At 49.7% G+C, this 19,176-nt stretch overlaps 4 protein-coding genes; 3 read left to right on the top strand and 1 right to left on the bottom strand.

Moving 5' to 3' along the window:
- Positions 1 to 3,632: 3,632 nt before the first annotated feature.
- Positions 3,633 to 4,424, top strand: FFUJ_12159 (uncharacterized protein; the record flags this gene model as incomplete). The annotated part of the gene is made up of 1 exon (XM_023581732.1): positions 3,633 to 4,424. The coding sequence occupies one exon, from the start codon at positions 3,633 to 3,635 to the stop codon at positions 4,422 to 4,424; it is 792 nt and encodes a 263-aa protein (XP_023434384.1).
- A 3,191-nt stretch (positions 4,425 to 7,615) lies between these two features.
- On the top strand, positions 7,616 to 13,843 carry FFUJ_12158 (uncharacterized protein; the record flags this gene model as incomplete). Its single annotated transcript, XM_023581731.1, has 1 exon — positions 7,616 to 13,843. One exon carries the CDS (start codon positions 7,616 to 7,618, stop codon positions 13,841 to 13,843), a length of 6,228 nt encoding a protein of 2,075 aa, XP_023434383.1.
- Positions 13,844 to 14,743: 900 nt separating this feature from the next.
- Positions 14,744 to 16,574, bottom strand: FFUJ_12157 (putative phosphoprotein phosphatase DCR2; the record flags this gene model as incomplete). XM_023581730.1 has 4 exons in its annotated part: positions 14,744 to 15,017; positions 15,069 to 15,595; positions 15,647 to 16,480; positions 16,560 to 16,574. The coding sequence occupies 4 exons, from the start codon at positions 16,572 to 16,574 to the stop codon at positions 14,744 to 14,746; spliced, it is 1,650 nt and encodes a 549-aa protein (XP_023435152.1).
- A 1,757-nt stretch (positions 16,575 to 18,331) lies between these two features.
- On the top strand, positions 18,332 to 19,176 carry FFUJ_12156 (uncharacterized protein; the record flags this gene model as incomplete). XM_023581729.1 has 2 exons in its annotated part: positions 18,332 to 18,473; positions 18,557 to 19,176. The coding sequence occupies 2 exons, from the start codon at positions 18,332 to 18,334 to the stop codon at positions 19,174 to 19,176; spliced, it is 762 nt and encodes a 253-aa protein (XP_023434382.1).

Genomic DNA, 19,176 nt, shown 5'->3' with positions numbered 1-19,176 from the left:
GATCTAGTTGTAAATAAAACAATTGCGAGATGCCTATGATACTACACTTATCCTTACTCTTACTCTACATAACTTATATTGCCAGTAAGTGACAAACGTCATTATCCAGCCTGAGTAATTAATGACTTATACAAATTTTGATCTCCTTCACTCTTCTGGTTTAAATGATGCCATGCCTCATCATTCTATGATTCGAATAACCTGACATGTCAAATTGCTATTGTTCAATAGTTTAAAGCCTCACACCACATGATTAAGATTGAACTGGATGTCGTGTTGAACTAATTCAAGCATATTTGAAAGTGTGGCATACAGATTTCCTGGCGATGATCAATCGTTGATCCTTAGTTTGTTCCGTCTTGGCACGGCGAAGCGCCATCTTGTCCATGGGCACACATTCATGGATTCTTAGTTTCACATATAAAGCTCACTTCGCTATTGATACCTCTGCTGTAAAGTGTAATCAGAGATAGGCTATGGGGACCCTCCTCTTTACCTAGGGCAGGTCAAGGACTCAAGGATGGCAGTCATGGGTGGTTATTACACATAAGGGTTAGAGATTCCGCTTATGATGCCGTCGAATAGGTGTTCACAGAAGTAAATATCTGTAATATGCAGAGCTATTACACCAAATACGGGCAATATCGTAATGCCCAATGGTTTATCTAGCCTTAAGAAGCAGAACTGAAGGCGTTTAAGCTGATGCAGTAGGGTATAGTCTTGTAATACAATTTCGGTCACAATCCCTACAAAGTGGAGTAGCTGTACGCCATTCCCGTATACAAGCAGCATTCAGTTGAGATCTATCACTAAAACGATAGCGAGTGGCTCGTTCAGAAACCATCGGAGCCAGCATAACTGGAGGTTTATCTCCCACTATCACGAAAGAGCTGTCAATCGAGTCCTAATCCCAGTCCAAGCGCCAATGTCATAAACAAACACTACACAAAGGCAACCTACTATTTTGAAATTATACTTCGACTACGATATCTGTTGTTTCAAGATAAAACTTGCTATAGAGACAGAATTATTATGGAAATGGTCCATAGCTCGAGGCCTTCATTTACACATCGACGAACATATCGCCATAAAAGGCGAATTACGGTCAGAGTCAGCTGTGTCACCACAAGGGCCTGCAAGCTTATCTTCGCTTATGGCATGGTCCAGGCGGTAGCCAGCCATAATTGATAGACCTTGATAACAAGTCAACTGCGGCTGAGATTAAGTGTGGCCTCCGAGAAATAGTGGATCATAACCGGGAGGGTCTCGGGGTCTAGACCCATAATTGCGGCCCGTGGTCGGGGTCTTCAACCTGAAAGGGCATATTCTTCGGTGGGTGGGCGTTTCAACTATTGCTTCTAGTCAAAGTTTGCTTGCAAGTATGTTTTTAATTAGTTACGGGACGCATCGACTCCGTTCGGAACGGCACATGCCCACTTGAATCCAGGTCTAACGAGAACAGACAAGGTCCCACATTATCATGCCGGGCTGAACTTGAAGTGATGATTCATGGCTTGGTACCATGTGGTCTCAGAACTGAAGAATCTACACGATAATGACGACCAAGTTTTGTAATGTTGCGAGAAGAATAGTGGGAGATAACCTCTTATCGCCGCGTGTCTATCAACTAGGAAGTATAAAAAAAAAGGCGGGCCTAGGCCTGTTGGTGGCTGGAGGGCATGGGTGAGGTGATCATAAGACCAGGGAGGACCACCAGATTGGATCAAAGCAGGATTGGACATTCGAGAATCTGGGGGAGGCTAGAGAAGGCTAGAGGGGCTGGCTGGGCTTTTGCTGATGGGACAATTGGAAATCCCTCTTTTCTTTTCGAGGCAGCCTACAGAGGACAGGCGCCCGCTCACCACACCCTTTTCTCACTCATGGCATCTCCGGACTTGCGTACTAATCCACGTAATCGTTGATGATCGTCGCAAGGGTCCAACATGAACATGGGGGAAATGCCCGCAACTTGTGGCTGTAAATATTGATAACTTGAATCAATAGAGGCGGTCCTCGTTTTTGACTCATCACTCTCACCTCACAACCGCGTATTACTTAACTCCGTCCTTGGCCGATGCAACCCCTCCAATTCGCGACGCCCAGCTTTCAACTTGATTGCCCTGCAAGTCCATGGAGAAGAAAAGTTGGCAGTAAAACAGTAGAAAGCCCCGCGTGCTTGACACCCGACTCAAGCGTGATGGCCCAAATATGGAGTCTTTGCGGATACGCTATCCAAGCTGCAAGGCACCATGCACAACAGACAGGTCCGGATGGCCTCAGTGCGATCGATCTTGCAGGAAATGCCCGATCGTGAATTTGAATCATTGTTAGTTCCTAAGGAGCTCAGCATGACTCCCTCGCCATAGTCCGGTAAGGCCGGTGGAGCTGAGAGAGACGTGAAGGCACAGTCAGATGAGATGAAATGGCCTAGTTGGTGGTGTCGACCATGTCTCACTTGATATAGCATTCTCCGGAGAGTGTCACCGCCCCCGCGACCGAGTTTGTCAAAGGAAATACCATCGCAAATGTCCATGACCAAGCCAACCTCCATGTTCTTGTGAGCGAATGAGATGCCATAATTCAAGCCGACTATGGAGGCATCTCACCATCCTTTTTGTTTCTGTCGATCACGGCAGATCGAGTTGGCTGCCCTTTTGTCGTTTTTACTGGCGGCTGCAGCGCTAGACCGTGGACCCTATGTGCATTGGAACCTGTTTATCACTACCAACTCGAGCCCGTGGCATCCAATGTTGTAGCCCAAAGAGCTGATTTATCGTCAGCCACCAACTTCTCTCAGCTCGTTTCTCTTGATTATCAACCCGCTAACTCAACCCATGACTTCCATTTTCAGACCGGGCGCCTCCCGATTATCCTATCGACGGGCCGCGTGGCGTCGTGCGCGCGAGACTCTACAGGTTCGTATTCATCTTGGCTGAATAGCTTCACGTGCGAAGATAGGCAGCTCCGCCTATTGGAGGCCGATGACCACCCATAGTGCTCAGAGTCCTCTGCCTACCACTCACAAGGCCCTCGGGGCTTACAAGAATTCCATGATATGACTGGGAGATGGTCCGCTTTGGAGATACAGCCCTGTTTTGGGTGTGGGTTCTTGCAGCCCTTTCTTCCTTGGCCCTATTTCGATGCCTTGAAAGGTACCGCACGGCTGATGCCTGTGTCTCAGATATTATGTGTGCAGTAGGCTATGGATTGGAATGTGAGCTCGTGAGGAGGCTTGTTTATCTGCCTGACTGACTGCTATATAGTTGAGGCGTGCTCGCCCGTTCATTGTAATGCCTCTCTGAGTCCTATACCGCCGGCCTTCTTCGTGTTCTGTTCAGTCCTCTTACACAAAGCACAAAGAAATACTTCTGCCTGCGGTGAGTGACTCCAAAGGGTCTTCCATGGAAAAGACGTCAGGGCATCCACTTCCCAGCCTTAAGACAACCGGTCTTTGTTTCGCCTGGTTCATACCTGTTTTTAACACCAAATCGCGGTGAAGCTTTCTAGCACCCACCCACTTCACTTACAAAGAGATCCCTGCATACATATATAGCTCGCAGGCCTCAGTAGACCCTTTGATCAAATCAACTTTACTTCACTTAACTCGAAATTCATTCTTACGAATCTCCACTATGCCGACCGAGTCTGAGATGCGGTCTCGTCGAGACTCTTGGCCACCTACCCAGATGCGCCTCAAGCCTACCCTCTCTACCAAGAACCGACCACTTCCATCTCTTGATGATATCGATGATGACCCTCTTACCTACTTTCTTACACCAGCTCCTCTTCTTGACGACGATGATATGGACGACGTCTTGCTAGACTTTGACGCGGGTATTGAGGATGCCAGTTCTCCTCGACCCTTTGTCCGCAGTGTAAGTCCATCAACACTCGATGGACTACGCAAGCCTGGTCTGCGTCCCATGTCACCTGATACCAGCTCTGAGATCTCAGAGTCCAACAACGAGGATGATTATGATGACGATGATGAGGACTATGTCAGCTTCTCACCCAGCAAGCACGGAGGACTCCTCTCTCTTAGGGACCTCTTTGCCAACAGCCGACCACCAGTCCGACCCAAGAGCCCTGCTTTCAACCAGTCGACCAACAACTCTCTCCTCTCACCTACTGCCCTCTCAAGCAGCCCAAAGCTACGTGGACGATCCAGGGGACGTGGACGCCACGGAGCCAGCTCTCGAGGGCACTCAGTAACACGCCGCCCAGGACAACTATGGCGGGAACCAAGCCCCGATGTGTGGTCTATTGAGGAAGAGACGGAGGAGGAGATGATGAGTGAGGTTGGAAGCAGTGTTGGTGCCCGCAGTGACACCAGCGATGATGAGGCTGAGAGTAAGAGGCGAAAGGGGAAGAAGGCCAAGTCGAACAAGAAGGTTCGCTTCGTCTTGCCTGCTCAGGAAGTTTAAGGGAGGTTGGATGGATACTGCATAACTCGGCGTTCAGGTCTGCATCTCTTTCATATTGATTTCTTATAGCATCACCGGGGGTTGTATCTGCATAGGCGGCGCTGGCTAGCATGGAGGGAGTGGTGGATCAAGAGTAATAATGGCTGGTCCAAGGAGGATACCTATTTTTCTGGCTTGCATTTATCGGGTGCATTCATTGGAGGAATATTGAAGCTGGGACACATAGCTGGCAGGCATTTTGCACACCATAGTTACATTTCTTCAGGAGCAATCCGCTTTCGATACCTATTTGGATTTGCAGGATCTCGCGATAAATTGACTTTAGTTTAAACAAACGATTTTCCTTGTGGTTTCTTTGAAGTTATAGTGGCTCGTGATACAGAGCGTCCGATCATGTGAGACAAAGACTGGTGATCAACGGTAAGCGTGCTGGCCTCGTAACTGACTGCTGATTGTGTCGCTAGGAAGACTACCTAAGGACGTAACCTCCCGTCTGAAAGAGTCACCAGGTACAACACTTAGGAAATAGTACGCTAAAATAGAATAAGAAAGGCCATCAGTGGCACGTTAAGTCTAATTAAAAACCCATACCAAGAACTTCCTTTGTCCTCCTTAGAGACATGGTGGTGATTACAAAGAGGTCGAATCATCTGGGGCTAACCTCTAAAGATACTGTACTCAAAAAGATGTCGTGATACCCACCCAACCAAAAGACATGTACACTAAAGTTCTCTCGAGAGTTTGCTCACCACAAGTCAGTAGGCAATACTCTTGTTAAGTGTTTAGATCTTTATCCCTCAGGGTAATCTAAACGTGGCAGACTGCTAGTTTTCCTCGATTGATACCGAACCATTTTAGGCGTATGAAAAGTTTATGCGAAGTAGATTAAGGCAAGTTTCGGCCTTTCCCAGACCTTCAGGATAATATATCCAGAGATTCATTCTGTTTTGGCATTGGTAGTCGATGAATCTAGCAAATATTCTCGTCACTGTGGCATATGGACCAGGACTTAACTCAATCTCCACACATAATTCGACTAAATGTGCCCTTTACTAGCCATAGAAACTGATACAACTTGGGTCTCGAGACGATAATATAGATATGATATTACTATGTACTGTAATTCGGGACAGGCACGCCGGGATCCCGACATTCATTCCTCTTTGTGTGATTGTTCATGTCGCTTCACACGACGTGACCACACAAATACGTAGATCATTCGCTTATATGCTTTCTATAGATTTACCAACCTATTAGCATGCTGCAACGGTAGTTTTCAATTTTGATTTAGATTAATCTATGCGTTTTCGACGATGTTCTTACCCCAATTGCATTTGATACAGGGTAAGTATCCCATGGCCCGTAGCGAGAGAACAGCCTGGCTACATGGCAAAGTTATCCAGGGCTTTCGGGCTCGTACAACTTAGCCCTTCAGTTGAAGGGATAGGAAATAGCAGCTTAGACAGTCTTGGGGTTGACTAAGCCAACATCTAGACCAGGTTCTTGGAACAACAACTGTCTATGGAAGCTGAAAATCATCGACAAGGTATGCGGGACCGTGAACGTTGAGATCTCGGCACGGTATTCGAGCGCCACGATTCCATAGAGTTCCAGGGTCAGTCATGAAACATCAATCGTTGATACCGAATATTGTGGGTCGATAAAAAGCGGTATACGAGGGTACTTGGCAAACAATCAAGGGCTCATGCTCTTCGCTTGCAAGCACGGGTGCAATCCTTGTTTTGTTTATTACTGGGCAGAGAGTAGCGAACCAGAACGGGATCAGATTCAAGGATGAATGGATGCCCAACGACATACCAGTACATAAGCAGGCTTGCCGCGTGTAACTGGACTTGTCCGCAGCCACGAAAAGTCTAAATGCATAAAAAACTTGGATGTTCGATACTGGCTTCAAGTCAATGGCTGAAACACATATGGCTGCAGCAGAAACCCATATTGGATGGCCTGCCTTTTGCTCTCGCTTGGGTGGTTGTCGTCAGCAACGAAGACAAGGCCGGACGGCGCATTGATACTAGCAGGTGTTTGGCCAAGAGAATGGAGGGTCACCCATGTCGACGTTGTGTTGTCCATTCTTGATATGCGTAATATGGTGGTAACGCAGCAGTCTTTGAGTCATCTATGGGATTCCAGATCTCGATATGCTGTCCAGCAGTCTTGGTGTAGTTATATGCTTGCTTGGCTGGCAAAAGCAAAGGCGAGGGGATAAATATAGAAGCATGAGACATCTCAACTCACAAAAAAGAAGCTTATCGAAGATCTTTCCACGTCGAGCCAGGAAAAGCGGCAGTCGGTTGGAGAAAATTGGCCGAGATACAGTAGCACCGGGAGATCGGGTTCAGCCAGGCTCGGGAGGCTTGGACTTTGTTATAGTGGGCTTGATTGACTCTGAAGAGGAGCTAGCCTATCACGCAACAGCCACCCGCCATATCCCACTCATCTGCAGCCATGGCCTTAAATGATTGACCCACTAAAGCACTGGAAGTGTCCCCTGTCAGTCGAGCGCCACATCCCTCTATCCCTGACCCTGATAGGTGGGATGGTCTCAGATGTTGTTTACACTGAGTTCTAGTGTGGATCCCATTTGGTTACTGGGACACCCGCACCTCAATAATGACCAAGTCCAAGGTCAACGACGCAACCTCCAAAAGGTCCCTCCAACGGCTTGAGACGTGGATGGCACAACAGTCTTAATCTTGCGGTGCGTTTCGCTTTTGGAGAACCCTCCACTTCCTATCATTTACACGAGGCTTTTGCCATTGTCTTTGTAATCACAAACCTTTTCGTTCTCCAGCATTTCGTTTCGCCCACCATCCAATTCATTCGTTCGTTCTTCTTGTTCAGTTGCATGTGCAACCTCCAACGGCAACTCCGCCCTCCCGCTGCTTCTCCAAAGCTTCCTGCAAAGCTTCCCGGACGGTCCGATAGCACATTTCAACGACGCATAATCGATTCGAACGGTAAATCGTCGCCAGCCATCAAGAGAGCGAGTTCGGCCTCGACTGGGACCCCACCGCTTCTCTGCTACTACAGCTGCACAGCATGTTACCGACCTTCAGGTATGAGTCTGACGTGCTCTCCCGTCTCCAGCGCATCGCACAATCATGTTTCCCCACCCCAACTGGGTTGCAAAAATAAGCTCACCAGTTTTGTCTTTTTAGGTAGCTGAGATCATGTCATCATCAAACCCCGCCTCTCCAGAGGAAGCAGTAGACGAAGCAGTGCTAGATCCTGAGCCTGAGCCCGAGACTCCTCTGAAGCCTTCCACACAAGACGAGAATGATGGAAAGGAAACGCCCAAGTCAGCGCCGCCAGTGGCACATCGTGGGCGACCGCGTGCCAAGTCGACCAGAGAGCCTACACTCCTCCATGACTTCCTCCTGGGCCGGCCCTCAGCCTCGCGACAGGCTGCCGAGCGTCAACGGCGAATGAGCTTGGAAGCAGTCAAGGCCGAATTGCGCCATGAAATGAAGCAGTCCCAAGTCAAGCGCATTCAACCCCCGAACGGTGTCCGAGATCGGGTCAAGAAATGGCAAAAGGCCAATGCTGCTGCTATGGAGAATACCCCTGACGACGCAGCGACAGAGCCCCCTGATATCGCGTTTGAAGATGAGGAGTTCCAGAGTGTAACAGAGGAGGATCGAGTTCGCATCAAAATGAGAAAGAAACTCAAGCGACCCAGCAACAAGACCAAGGAAAGTCTGGCCACAGGAGATGAGGCTACACCTGATGAAACACCGATGACACCTACACCGGCAGCAGCGAAACCACCGCCTAAGAAACGTGTTGTTAGCGACGAACATTGGCGGAAAAATCGTAAACATATACCAAAGAAGACCTCGCCTGCCAAAACACCTGCTCCAGCCAAAATACCGAAAGATTTTGTTTTGCGCACCGCCGCTAATCCTCGCGTCGCAAGCAGAGTCAAAGCATGGGCGGAAATGGTCGAGATTCCAGATCCACCTGCACCCAGAAGTCATAAGTCTTCCAAGTCGGTCGGAGCGAAACCGTGGACGGATGATACTGACAGCGAGTTCATGAGTGACAGCGAATTTACAGTAAGCAATGTCACTAGCAGTCGGTTCACAAAAGCGCGATCCGCCAAATCAACACCAGGACCTGATGATGGCATTCGCGTTAAACCAATCCGAAGGGGACGGAATAATGATGATGGTATTCGTGTGAAAGCCGTCAGGACAACACTTACGGACGACGAAGGAATCAGAGTTAGACCTATGAGCGATATCTCGTCCAACGCCGGAACTTCAGTGCGCACGGCAAGACTGCGGCTCAAATCTGCTCCTAGCTCGCGGAGACCTAGTATGAGTTCCGTGAAACGGGAAATGAAGAAGTCGCAGTCAGATAAATCCAAGATCGAAGTCATCGAGGATGCTTCGGAGGTATCGACAAACAAGTTTATCGAGGTCATTGAGGATGACTCGGAACTGTCTAAAACAACAAAGACAACCGACAAGTCAGGTTTATCTGGGACTGTTCCAATTGAAGTTGTGGAAGACGATTCGGCAATTGACACTCCTACCAAGAAGAGAAGCGTATCAGCACATAAGTCAAAACCTCGATCAAAGAGTTATCAGCCTCCCACGACAAAACAGAAGGGCAAAGAGACGTGGGTGCCCGAAGAAGAATCTGCAATGGAGCCCTCTCAACTCGACGGCTCAGATTTGTCTTCAAGTATTCTGGCAAAGTCAATAGCGGACATCCCTGGAGAAATCCCCTGGGGCAACTCTGCATTCACTGAACTTGATCTGCCACTGCGAGCGCGTGGAGGACCTCTTCGAAGTCGACCCATTCGCCCTGCTCGCCCTGCCAAGCCTGAAAGAAATACCAGCTTCAAGTCCATGCCCAAAGTCTTCAAAAAGGTGGTGGAAGGCGCCAACAAGATAATTCATGAGATGAACGAGCATCCTCCCCCAAGAGATACTGTTCCAAACAACCCTCGGAGCATTGAAAAGTGGCTCAACACAACGGTTGACCCCTTCGTTGAGGAGCCCAAGGCTGAGCCAGCTACAACACCTCTGAGTGAGCATGTCCCAGATAAGCCATCATCCCCTGAGACGATCAAGAGTCATCGCCGCTCGTCTCGCACCGAAAAACGAAGGGTGTCGTCCTCAACTATGAGTAAACCAGATACAGCCGACAGAACTGTATCGAGCGAAAAGTTGCCTCTTTCGCCGGAGTCCGTGAAGGAACGCGCCAAAGAGAAACCTACACCATCGCCTGTACCAAAACCCGGGCCTGTCAAAGAACCTGCCAAGGAGCCGTCCCCAGAGCCTGGGCCACCGAAGAAGTCAACCCCAAAACCTAAACCGGAGCCCGAGCCTGAAGCACAGCCCGAACCGGCTGCTGTGAAAGAGCCTGCACCAGAAGAGGTCTCGCCTCTTTCCTCACTAGCTCCGTCGCCGGAGCCTGAAGCCAAGACGAAACCAAAGCGGCAAGATACAAAGGCTCCAACCAAAGCTCCGGGCGGTTTGGGCCTCAAGAGAACCAAAGCAACACGAACTACATCTTCACCTGTCAAGTCGAGTCCCAAGAATTCGCTCTTTGGGATGCTCAAGGAAGCCTTTACTGGAGAATCAGGCAATTCTCTTCCCAAGGTGAAGCCTTATCAGAGTCGAGAGGAACGACCTTATGATGATGAGCCCGAATCCATGTATACCGATTCCAGATACAGTGATTCGCGTTATGATGACTCAAAATACGAAGGGTCAAAATATGATGATTATCACCATGAAGAGTCTCATTATGATGACGAGCTTACATACGATGACTCAACTGAAAACTGGACTGAAACAGAACTGTCAAAGACTGGAAGGCCGAGAACTGTGAGATCCCCGTCTCCCTTGGAAGAAAAGAAGAAGCCCCAAAGCCCAGAGCAACCACGGGAACCGACTCGGGAACCGGCGCGAGAACCAGAACAAAATCGTGATGACCGATCGGCTTTGCCGTCAGCACGTATGGCGGGCCCTCGTCTTCCACCGCCAACTCGAGGTCAATATGAGTTGTCTACAATTCTTTCTGAGGAAGCTTCCAGCGCTGTCGAATCGGATCTTACCACTGATGTCACGCAATCCACTCTTACGCAATCCACTGGCGTAACGAAAGAGACCAGACGTTCGAACTCTCGCTCGAATTCCAAGAGCCAAGGATCTGGGCTCAAGCGACGGCTTACTCGTCACTCTGATCTCGTCTCAGTCCTCTCGCTACCTGATGACAAGAACGTCCCCAGTGCTATCACAAGTAACCGCTCAAGACCCAGTATGCGGAAGAGCCGGGGTGGGGCCACAGATGTGACAAATGACGACTTGCTCAAAGAATTTACCGAAGATGAGAGTCTCTATCTTAGAGAGTTGAAGACACTGGTCGACGGTGTTATCCCAGTCCTACTATCACAGGTCGTCAATGGCGACAATGCTACTGATCTGTTCGGCACTAGCAACCCAGTGACCAAAGCTGATGCTCTCTCGAAGTCTGTGGTGAACATGGGTGTTGCCCTAGAGAAACTTCGCATGGCTCACCGTAAGGCTCCCATTCATGATATTCGTCGACTGGCTTCCTGGGGCCATGGTGTCGTACCCATCTACCATAAGTATCTCGATGCCTGGAGGCTGGGTTTCCAGGATCTCGTCGTCAATCTTGCCCCCGCCGCTGGATCCCCAGAAGATGAGGATTCTCTTGTCGGTGCCATGCCCAGGAATGAGTCTGGGGATATTGTTGATGCTACAGGAGAGCGTGTTGATGTGGCGCACCTTCTCAAGAGACCCCTCCTCCGACTCAAGCAAATCACAAAATTCTTTAAGTGTGTCGACTCTATTCTTGGGACTAATGATACTTATGATCTCCTGAGTGACTTTGAGGACCTTCAAGAAAAGGCTCGCCGTCGACATCGAGAAGAAATGGCTCGATTGACTGACGAAGACGCTATCAACACCGATACAACCAGATCGCGAGACCTTCGAACACTTGCTCCAATGGAGGCTGTGTACATTGAGCCTTCACGACAAGTCAGCGCCAAGGACTTCTTCTCTCTCGACTTGGCACATTCCAATGGTCAGCGCCTTGAGTGCCAGATTGAGTTGGTACACCGAGATAACCAGCGTTATCCTGAAGATAAGGGTGATATCCTGATCCGCGAAAATGGGGTCAAGGGTCGATCATACCTTCTATTCCCTCCTGTACCTATTGAGTTGATCTCAGCCAGGACAGGAGACGGCAACTTTGACATGGTTGTTATGATCCGAGGAACGCACAACGACAGGCCATGGCACGAGCTACTCACACTCACCACTGACAACGAAGACCAAATCTTGGACTGGCTAGATATCCTTCCAGTTTCACCTGTTCCTCCAAGAGAGCCAGAGCCAAGTATAATTGACGATGAAGAGCCATACTCACAATCTCGGATGCCTGATGTCCCAGTTGGCGTTCGAGGGTCCTCTCGCAAGTACTCTGCCCAATCTCTTCGGAACTCACACTCTCGCCGCTCATCTGCTGCTGAGTCTCCTCCAGCCAGCCCGACTACACCGAAGCGAGCGCTGCCAGCCAGATACCGCCCGCGATCAGCATCTCCAGTAACTCCTCCTCCTATCAAGTCGCCCGATCAGTACGATCTGCAGAGGACACCAACACAATACGACTATGGATATGAGGACAGACCAATGACATCGCAGAGCATGCAACCTGATCCCCTCAACATACGCAAGAGCCCAAGTAGTTCATCCTACAGAGACGATGGCGCGCCGCCACCCCCAGCTCATCGAACTTTCAGTCCCAGCCCTAGTCAGCAAGCTCCTTCGAAGCCAAGATTTTCCAAGCCACCACCCCTTGAGCCTCCTAACAGCAGCCGTGTCAAGCGCCGTACCTCATCTCCTCTCAAGCACGAATACCTACCTTCAGACCAGTCATCAATTTCTGGCACGGATATCACGGGCAGCTACGAAAACACCGAGGATGACTACACCGAATCAGACTACAGCTATGATTCCTCGGACGACGATATCGAGAGCGTTGATCTTCCAGAGACTGAGCTAGGAGTTAGTATCAGAGATGAAGACCCAGCTCGAGACATTATTAGAGAGGAGTTGGAACATCAACTTGAGACACTTGAAGAGGAAGGATCTCTTCACGACTACCACCAACGACATGAACTCCATGAATCCGTCGTATCTGGCTCAATTGATAGCCTGGCTCCATCAAACTCCGCCTCCCAGGCTGGCCTCCACGGACAAAAGGTCGCCCCGGAAGACAATGCCACAAGATATGTGGCTACTATTTCCAGATGGTCCGACAAGGGGATGTGGAAGGATATTTCTGGAGGCAACCTTGAAGTTATCGTCACTCCAGGCTTAATCGAGGCATATGTCGTACATAGCGGAGCTGAGCAAGGAGATAAGCCCATGCTCGCACTCGACCTCACCCCACTCGTGCTCATCCGTCAGAGCACAGCTCTCGACCTTGAAATCCGCTCGTCAGTCCGATCCGACTGCCAGCTTGCCAGCTCACACGGTGGAGGAAACTTCCGCTTCCGGTGCCACAACGGACCTGACTGCTATAACCTTTACATGTCAGTTCACCACGCTCGTCTCAACAACCAAAAGTTCATTGAGCTTGAGAATGAAGCACGGTTCAGAAGCTTTGGTGAACACAAGCCACCTCCCGATAACGATGACACAAGCAGTCGGCGAAGAAGCTGGTTCGGCCGTAAGAACAGCTACCGTGGTTCAGTTCGTGCGCCTGCCCAATCTCACGATGGTGCAAGCACTACTCCCTCATCTACTCTCTCCGCGTCAAGCTTCCTCAAGAGACTCACTGGTCGCGGGCTTCCTTTCAGTCTGGCTCGCTCCTCTGTTAACCGAAACAGCCGCTATGGTGGCACCAATACTCCTGGATCCTCATCTTATGGCGGCAACACACCTCGCTCGCCTTCCATCAGTGTTGAGAACAGCGGCCGCGGCCCCGCAAGCTTTGGTACTGAAGACCTCAAGATCCGCCTACATCTTCTCGTCGCAGCCGCCAAGTGGGAGGATTTTGGCAACTGCAGACTATCCATTCGACGACCTCCTCCAGGCTGGCGCCAGGCTCTTCGTGCCGACCACGGTCTGGAGAAACGTGTCACGGTCACCACGATTCCACGCAAGGACTCGGAGCAGCCAAAGATCTTGTTAGACGCAGTCCTGGGCAGTGGATGCTTCACAGCCATGGGTAGCCGTGGTATTGTATGCGGTGTCTGGGAGGAGATGAAGGGCAGCAATGGCGTTGTCGGCGTTGTTCCGGCTACGGGCCCTACAGGTGGCAACGTCAAGAAGTGGTGCTTCCAGTGCGCCAGCGTTGCAGAGGCAAGCTGGGTTCTGAGGCTTGTCCACCAGGAGGTCATGACAATCTGAGCGACTCTGCTGCCATCCCCTTCAACCGTTTATACCTTCTCTTGTATTTGATCACAAGCACATTCACAATCTGGCTCATCCCCAGACTCATTACATTAGTCAGTTTTCCTATTTTGATATCCCGGTGTTGCTCAGCACACCATCATCTTTACATTTGTTCTTATTACTCTCGATGCATGGCATACGGCGAGACCTAACGATACCACATTTCTTCAAACCTTTTAATACGATTGTATATACCAATCTCGTTTCTGCGTTCACGCATCTAGACATGGGCGGATGGCGTCTGGATGACAAAGGTCTGGGCTACTGGAGAAGTCTTGGGCCGGGAGGAGTACATCAGCATGCATTTTGCAAACCATCATGAGGAGGACGTTTGAGGTTTTGTTTTCGGTGAATATAGTAGGGGAGCGAAGAGAGAAGCATATAGTGGATGGCAATTGAATCATATTTGCACGACTCTGTCCGATGCGAACTGTTCAAGAAATTGAAAGTTATTGTCAACACCAGATTCAGGGCTGCTTGCGACCACTTCTGCCGAAATCATCATGGACCCCAATACTGTGAAAGAATGATATAGAATAAACCATGAAAATGAGTTCAAGACTCAAACGTAGTATTTAGTCGACCAAAACAACTCCGTTCCCCATCCCGAGACTATATAATGCCGTCGTTAACTCTGTTTGCTGTTGTATGCAATGTGAGGTGGGATATTTTAATTGTTATACAAGAAACCCCATGTTCAAACATGCTCCTTGATGTGGTCCCATGACCCGTCGTTTTTCAAAACGAAAAAGGGCCACACCGTTCTATAGACGCGTGGTAGCTAATCATCCCAAAACACGAATACAATAACTTCAGAAGGGGGACTTTGCCCCGTAAATGTAGAGTGTCGTAAGCTCATGAAATGGGAGTGATAGGTTGAGGTTTACCGCCATCGACGATAATCTGTTGGTGTATCCGGGCAGCTATGTCTCCGTACTCGAGACGTTTCCAAGTCTTGATACGAGCCTCGTTTGTATCGACTTCAAACAAGCGTACTCGGCGATGGTAACCACCGTAGCCGGCGTATCCGCCGAAGCCAGAACCACCAGCGTAGCACATCCACATGGCTGGGGCCTTGTTTTCGCCTTCACCCATCAGAGATAGGGAGCAGTAGTCATTGCAGTGATCACTAAAATATGAATGAGTATTTTTCAAGACAAGATAGAAATCCAAAACTTACTGTCCTGCGCTGACCATAAGGACACCCTGCTCTACAAGGGCATCGCGGAAGCCAGAGTTATATATTGGGGCAGTGACTCCTTCTTTCCAGTCGCCAACACGGGGTAGTTCCGGGTTAGCATACTCTGTCAAGGGAATATGGATGAAAGCGATGTCCATGTGGCGGCCAGTGAACTCATTGTGATTCTTCTTGAGACCAGCAGTAGTCTTCTTGAACCATTCTATTTGGTTAGGTTTAACCCAGTCGTAACCAGGAAAGTTGCGTTCATCGGGCGTGTAGGCGTGTGTATCGAGAAGATAGATGGTCAGAGCAGAATGATCCGTCTTTCCACGGGCCAGGACTTCGATATAGTAATTCCCAACACCCTCGATATCAGCTGGCCCAGCAATGGAAAGGGAATAAGGAAGAGTCTCCATAATGGCCATCTGAGCCTCGCGAGACATGGTTTGTTCGTCATCGTGGTTACCGAAAATGGCGGCGTAAGGGATCTTGCGCTCAATCAGTAGCGAGATGATCTTGAACATGGCCTAGATGATGTTAGAGGCGAACACTATAGTGTTAAGCCGGGCAACACTCACAGTAGGTGCATCTGGTGCTGTGTCACCGTTAACTTGGTCGCCACTCAAGATTACCAGATCGGGCTTTTCGTCGTCAAGGACTCGGCTAACAAAGTCCAGCGTCCTGGGATCGGCCTCGCATTTACCACCGTTGTAAGAATCGGGAACTGCCTCACGACAAACGCCAACTCCTGTACTTAGATGCAAATCACCGATCTGCATAATCTTGTATCGACCATCACTGTTGATCCTGGGCGTTGGCTTCTTAACCTCTCGTGGAGGACCTCGGCGCACGCTTAGCTGGACAGAGAGAAGGCTACCGCCCGTGTTGAGGAGCAAAGGTGTTCCCGTCACAGCATATCCATCTCTTGCCTCAACAGCATCATCTCCGAAAAGAACATCAAGATCCGTCACCGCCTGCTTCGAATCGCTGGCTTTCTTCTTGGCTGAGCGCTTGATCCAGATACCTGATGGACGAGATTCCCATGAGTCGTCCGTTTCTCCCTTGGGTTGAGGTTGGAGCCTGCCGACCGCGACATCCACAACAACACGATCGTCCGCAGTAAGATCCCCCTCATGCTTTCGCATGATGTACATGTATGCGCTCGTTGTCCATGTCTTGCCGAGATAGAGCTCCTTATCGATTCGGTGCCATTCTTTGCCGAGGTCGCATGAGGAGAAGGGGTTAACGCTCGAGCAAGTGACTATTGTGACATCGGTGACGACCAGTCCGGGGTGATGGGAGGGCATATAACTGTGGATCGAATTGGGGAGGACACGATAATTGCGGTCGAGAAATGCGATGACTAGAAAGGTGAAAATAGCAGCGCCAGCAAGCTGAGCAGCTGTTCGAACCTAGTGATGAGAATATGGTTAGTCAACAGCCTCCTCTGGATCAATACTGATCATGAATTTACAAAGAACGGCCACATACAATTCTTCGAGTCATGATGTGTTAATTGTGGGAGGATAACGGGCTGACAAGAATCGCTCTGAATGTATCCAAGTCTAATATTCAGGCCACTTCAAGTATGAACGGCCAGATAACAACGTTCGAAACGGGCATTCGGGAGTTTAATGGCAGGCCGAACTTTTCGCATCTTCTAAGGGGTCGGATCGGGGGTGCTATTGCATGATTCGTGGGGCCAAGTCGGTAATGGATATGATGGGAATAATGCGCGCGAGTCTCTCGGGCAGGTTGAAGCTATTGCAACGGTTGCGAGGGTGTTGTCTGCAAGTTGAGAGGTGATGGTTATAAATGTCGATATGAATTGAATCAGTGGTGATGATGCGATCGACAGACAAATCGTGGGGACGGGAGGGGACAGTCCGTTCGTGTTAACACTAACAATGTTGGTAGTTGTTGATGGAACAAGTGGCAAGGCAGAACTATTATACGAGAGAAGAAGTAGCGAGATAGGCAGAGTCAAGCAAAGCAAAGCACCTGACATTCACCGCAGCAGGGGAAAGAAGGAACCAAGCTATTCCGCACCTTCCTGACCGTAAAAAGGGCCAAAAGCCAAGAAATCATTCAATTGTGATACTCGATCTTTCCCCTGGCGAACCGTCAAAAAAAAAAAGGGTACTCTACCTAGGTAAGTAGGTAGGTACTTACCTACCTAATGGTACCCAGTCCATGAAGTGTGGAGCGCCCGGTTAAGGATCCGGATCTCGGGTTACAGGGGAGTATTTAAGTTGGTGGCTCTTGAATTTCTACATAATCTTTTACTTGAATATGGCTATTGCCATTTCTCTATGTTGATGATTCATTAATAGAAATGTATCAGGACGGCCGTTCATCTTGCAAATGCCTCTACTTGCATAGCTCTCCTGCGAGCACACCTGAAAATAACAGGCGTGCTCAGCTGTACAGGCCATTCTGGGGTTACATCAATAGATACACTCTCGATATGGCCACGTGAGGTGAGGCCCTCGATTACCATCCAATACTGGGATCATGTGGCATCCTAAGCAGCCCTTTCTCTGGCTGGTATTTGTCGTTGCAGGCCAGTCTATGATGCTGCAGAATGTGCGATACAACCCTCCACTGCTTGAGGTGCCGTTGCTCCATGAGTCGACTTGCATAAGTGAGGGTGTGATTGTCTCCGGCGTATCCTGCAATGTAATGAGACCTGATGATGCCAACGAATGTGTAGTCTAGGTACTAAGTAGAGGGACGAAGAGCTCTAAAAGCGGACAACAAGAGCTTTGTCGAGCTTCTTTCAGAGCTTCGCGGCCCGTGCACATCTCCCTGTGAACAGAGGCAAACACCGTTAAGCCAATAGAAAGCAAGATTGGTTTCATAATAGAGGCATCATTGGATATGGTACACGTTCAGTGAGATAATTGAAGTCTGATTCAGCGAGTCAAACACAAGAATCCATACCTTAGGTAGGCAGTCTTCAATATCGAGTCTCCCATTTATTGATTTCTTTGTTGGTTGGAGATAAGATAAAGAGTTTACCCTTGGCTGATTCTAGGGGATGACGCTTGTATCACTGTGGGTCGCTCCTATCCATTCTTTGTTTGAGGCGCGTACCTTGCTTCGCCCTCGTCCGCTCCATCGAAGCAACTCAAGCCTTTTCTCTTCTTTCATCAAAGCATCGCAGTCCAAGTCGCACTAATCGCATAACTAGCCGCGCTTCTTCTCCGATCCTGAAAAGTCTCCTAATCATTACTTAACGCGCTTCAATTGACTTGCGCAATATGGCCGAATATTCGTCACTCAAGGTGCCTGAGCTGAAGAAGTTGCTGGCCGAGAAGGGCCTGCCTCAGACGGGCAACAAGGCAGATCTTATTGCAAGGCTCCAAGAGAACGATCGAACCTCCGAAACCGTTGAGAAGCCCGGTACGTGACTCCATCAGATCTGCGATACAACCTCTCGCGCGTCGCATCGCATCGACAACATCGGCTAATTGGATCCTTCACAGCTGAGAACAAGGAGGATGAAATCAGCTACAGTGATGACGAGGCTCCTGCTGCACCGGCCGCTGCCGCTCCTGTAGCCGCCTCTGAGCCTGTTACTGAGGTTCCTTCCACCGAGGCTGCACCCGCCGAGGCTGACAAGGCCGAAGAGACGACAGCAGAGAAGCCCGCCGAGACAGCGGAGGCTCCTGCTGAGCCTGAGAAGTCTTATGCCATCGGTTTACAGTCCACCGCTGCTGATGACGAAGCCAAGAAGCGTGCCGAGCGTGCCAAGCGGTTCGGTATTGAGGAGGACGAGGACGCCAAGAAGCGCGCCGACCGTGCGAAGCGATTTGGTCTCGACGAAAAGGAGCTTGCTACTACTCTTGACTCAGCACTCCCAGAGCGCTCGCGAAAACGAGGTCGGGACCGCACCACTGAAGGTGAAGGAAACCGCCCTGGAAAGCGACAAAGCCTGGACCGAAGAAACGGTGGTGGCGGTCGACGACGCGGTCGTGGTGGTCGAGACGGCGGTCGTGATGGTGGCGCTCGAAAGGACAAGACGTCTACCAGAAGTGGTATTCTTGATGACCCAACAGAGAAGGCCAAGGCAGAGAAGCGTGCTGCTAGGTTCGCTGGGAACTAG

The sequence above is a fragment of the Fusarium fujikuroi genome, chromosome FFUJ_chr08 (assembly GCF_900079805.1).
Source record: "Fusarium fujikuroi IMI 58289 draft genome, chromosome FFUJ_chr08".
Taxonomy (NCBI): Eukaryota; Fungi; Ascomycota; class Sordariomycetes; order Hypocreales; family Nectriaceae; genus Fusarium; species Fusarium fujikuroi.
Note: the sequence above shows the minus strand (reverse complement) of the source record. Positions and strands in the feature narration are given on the sequence as shown.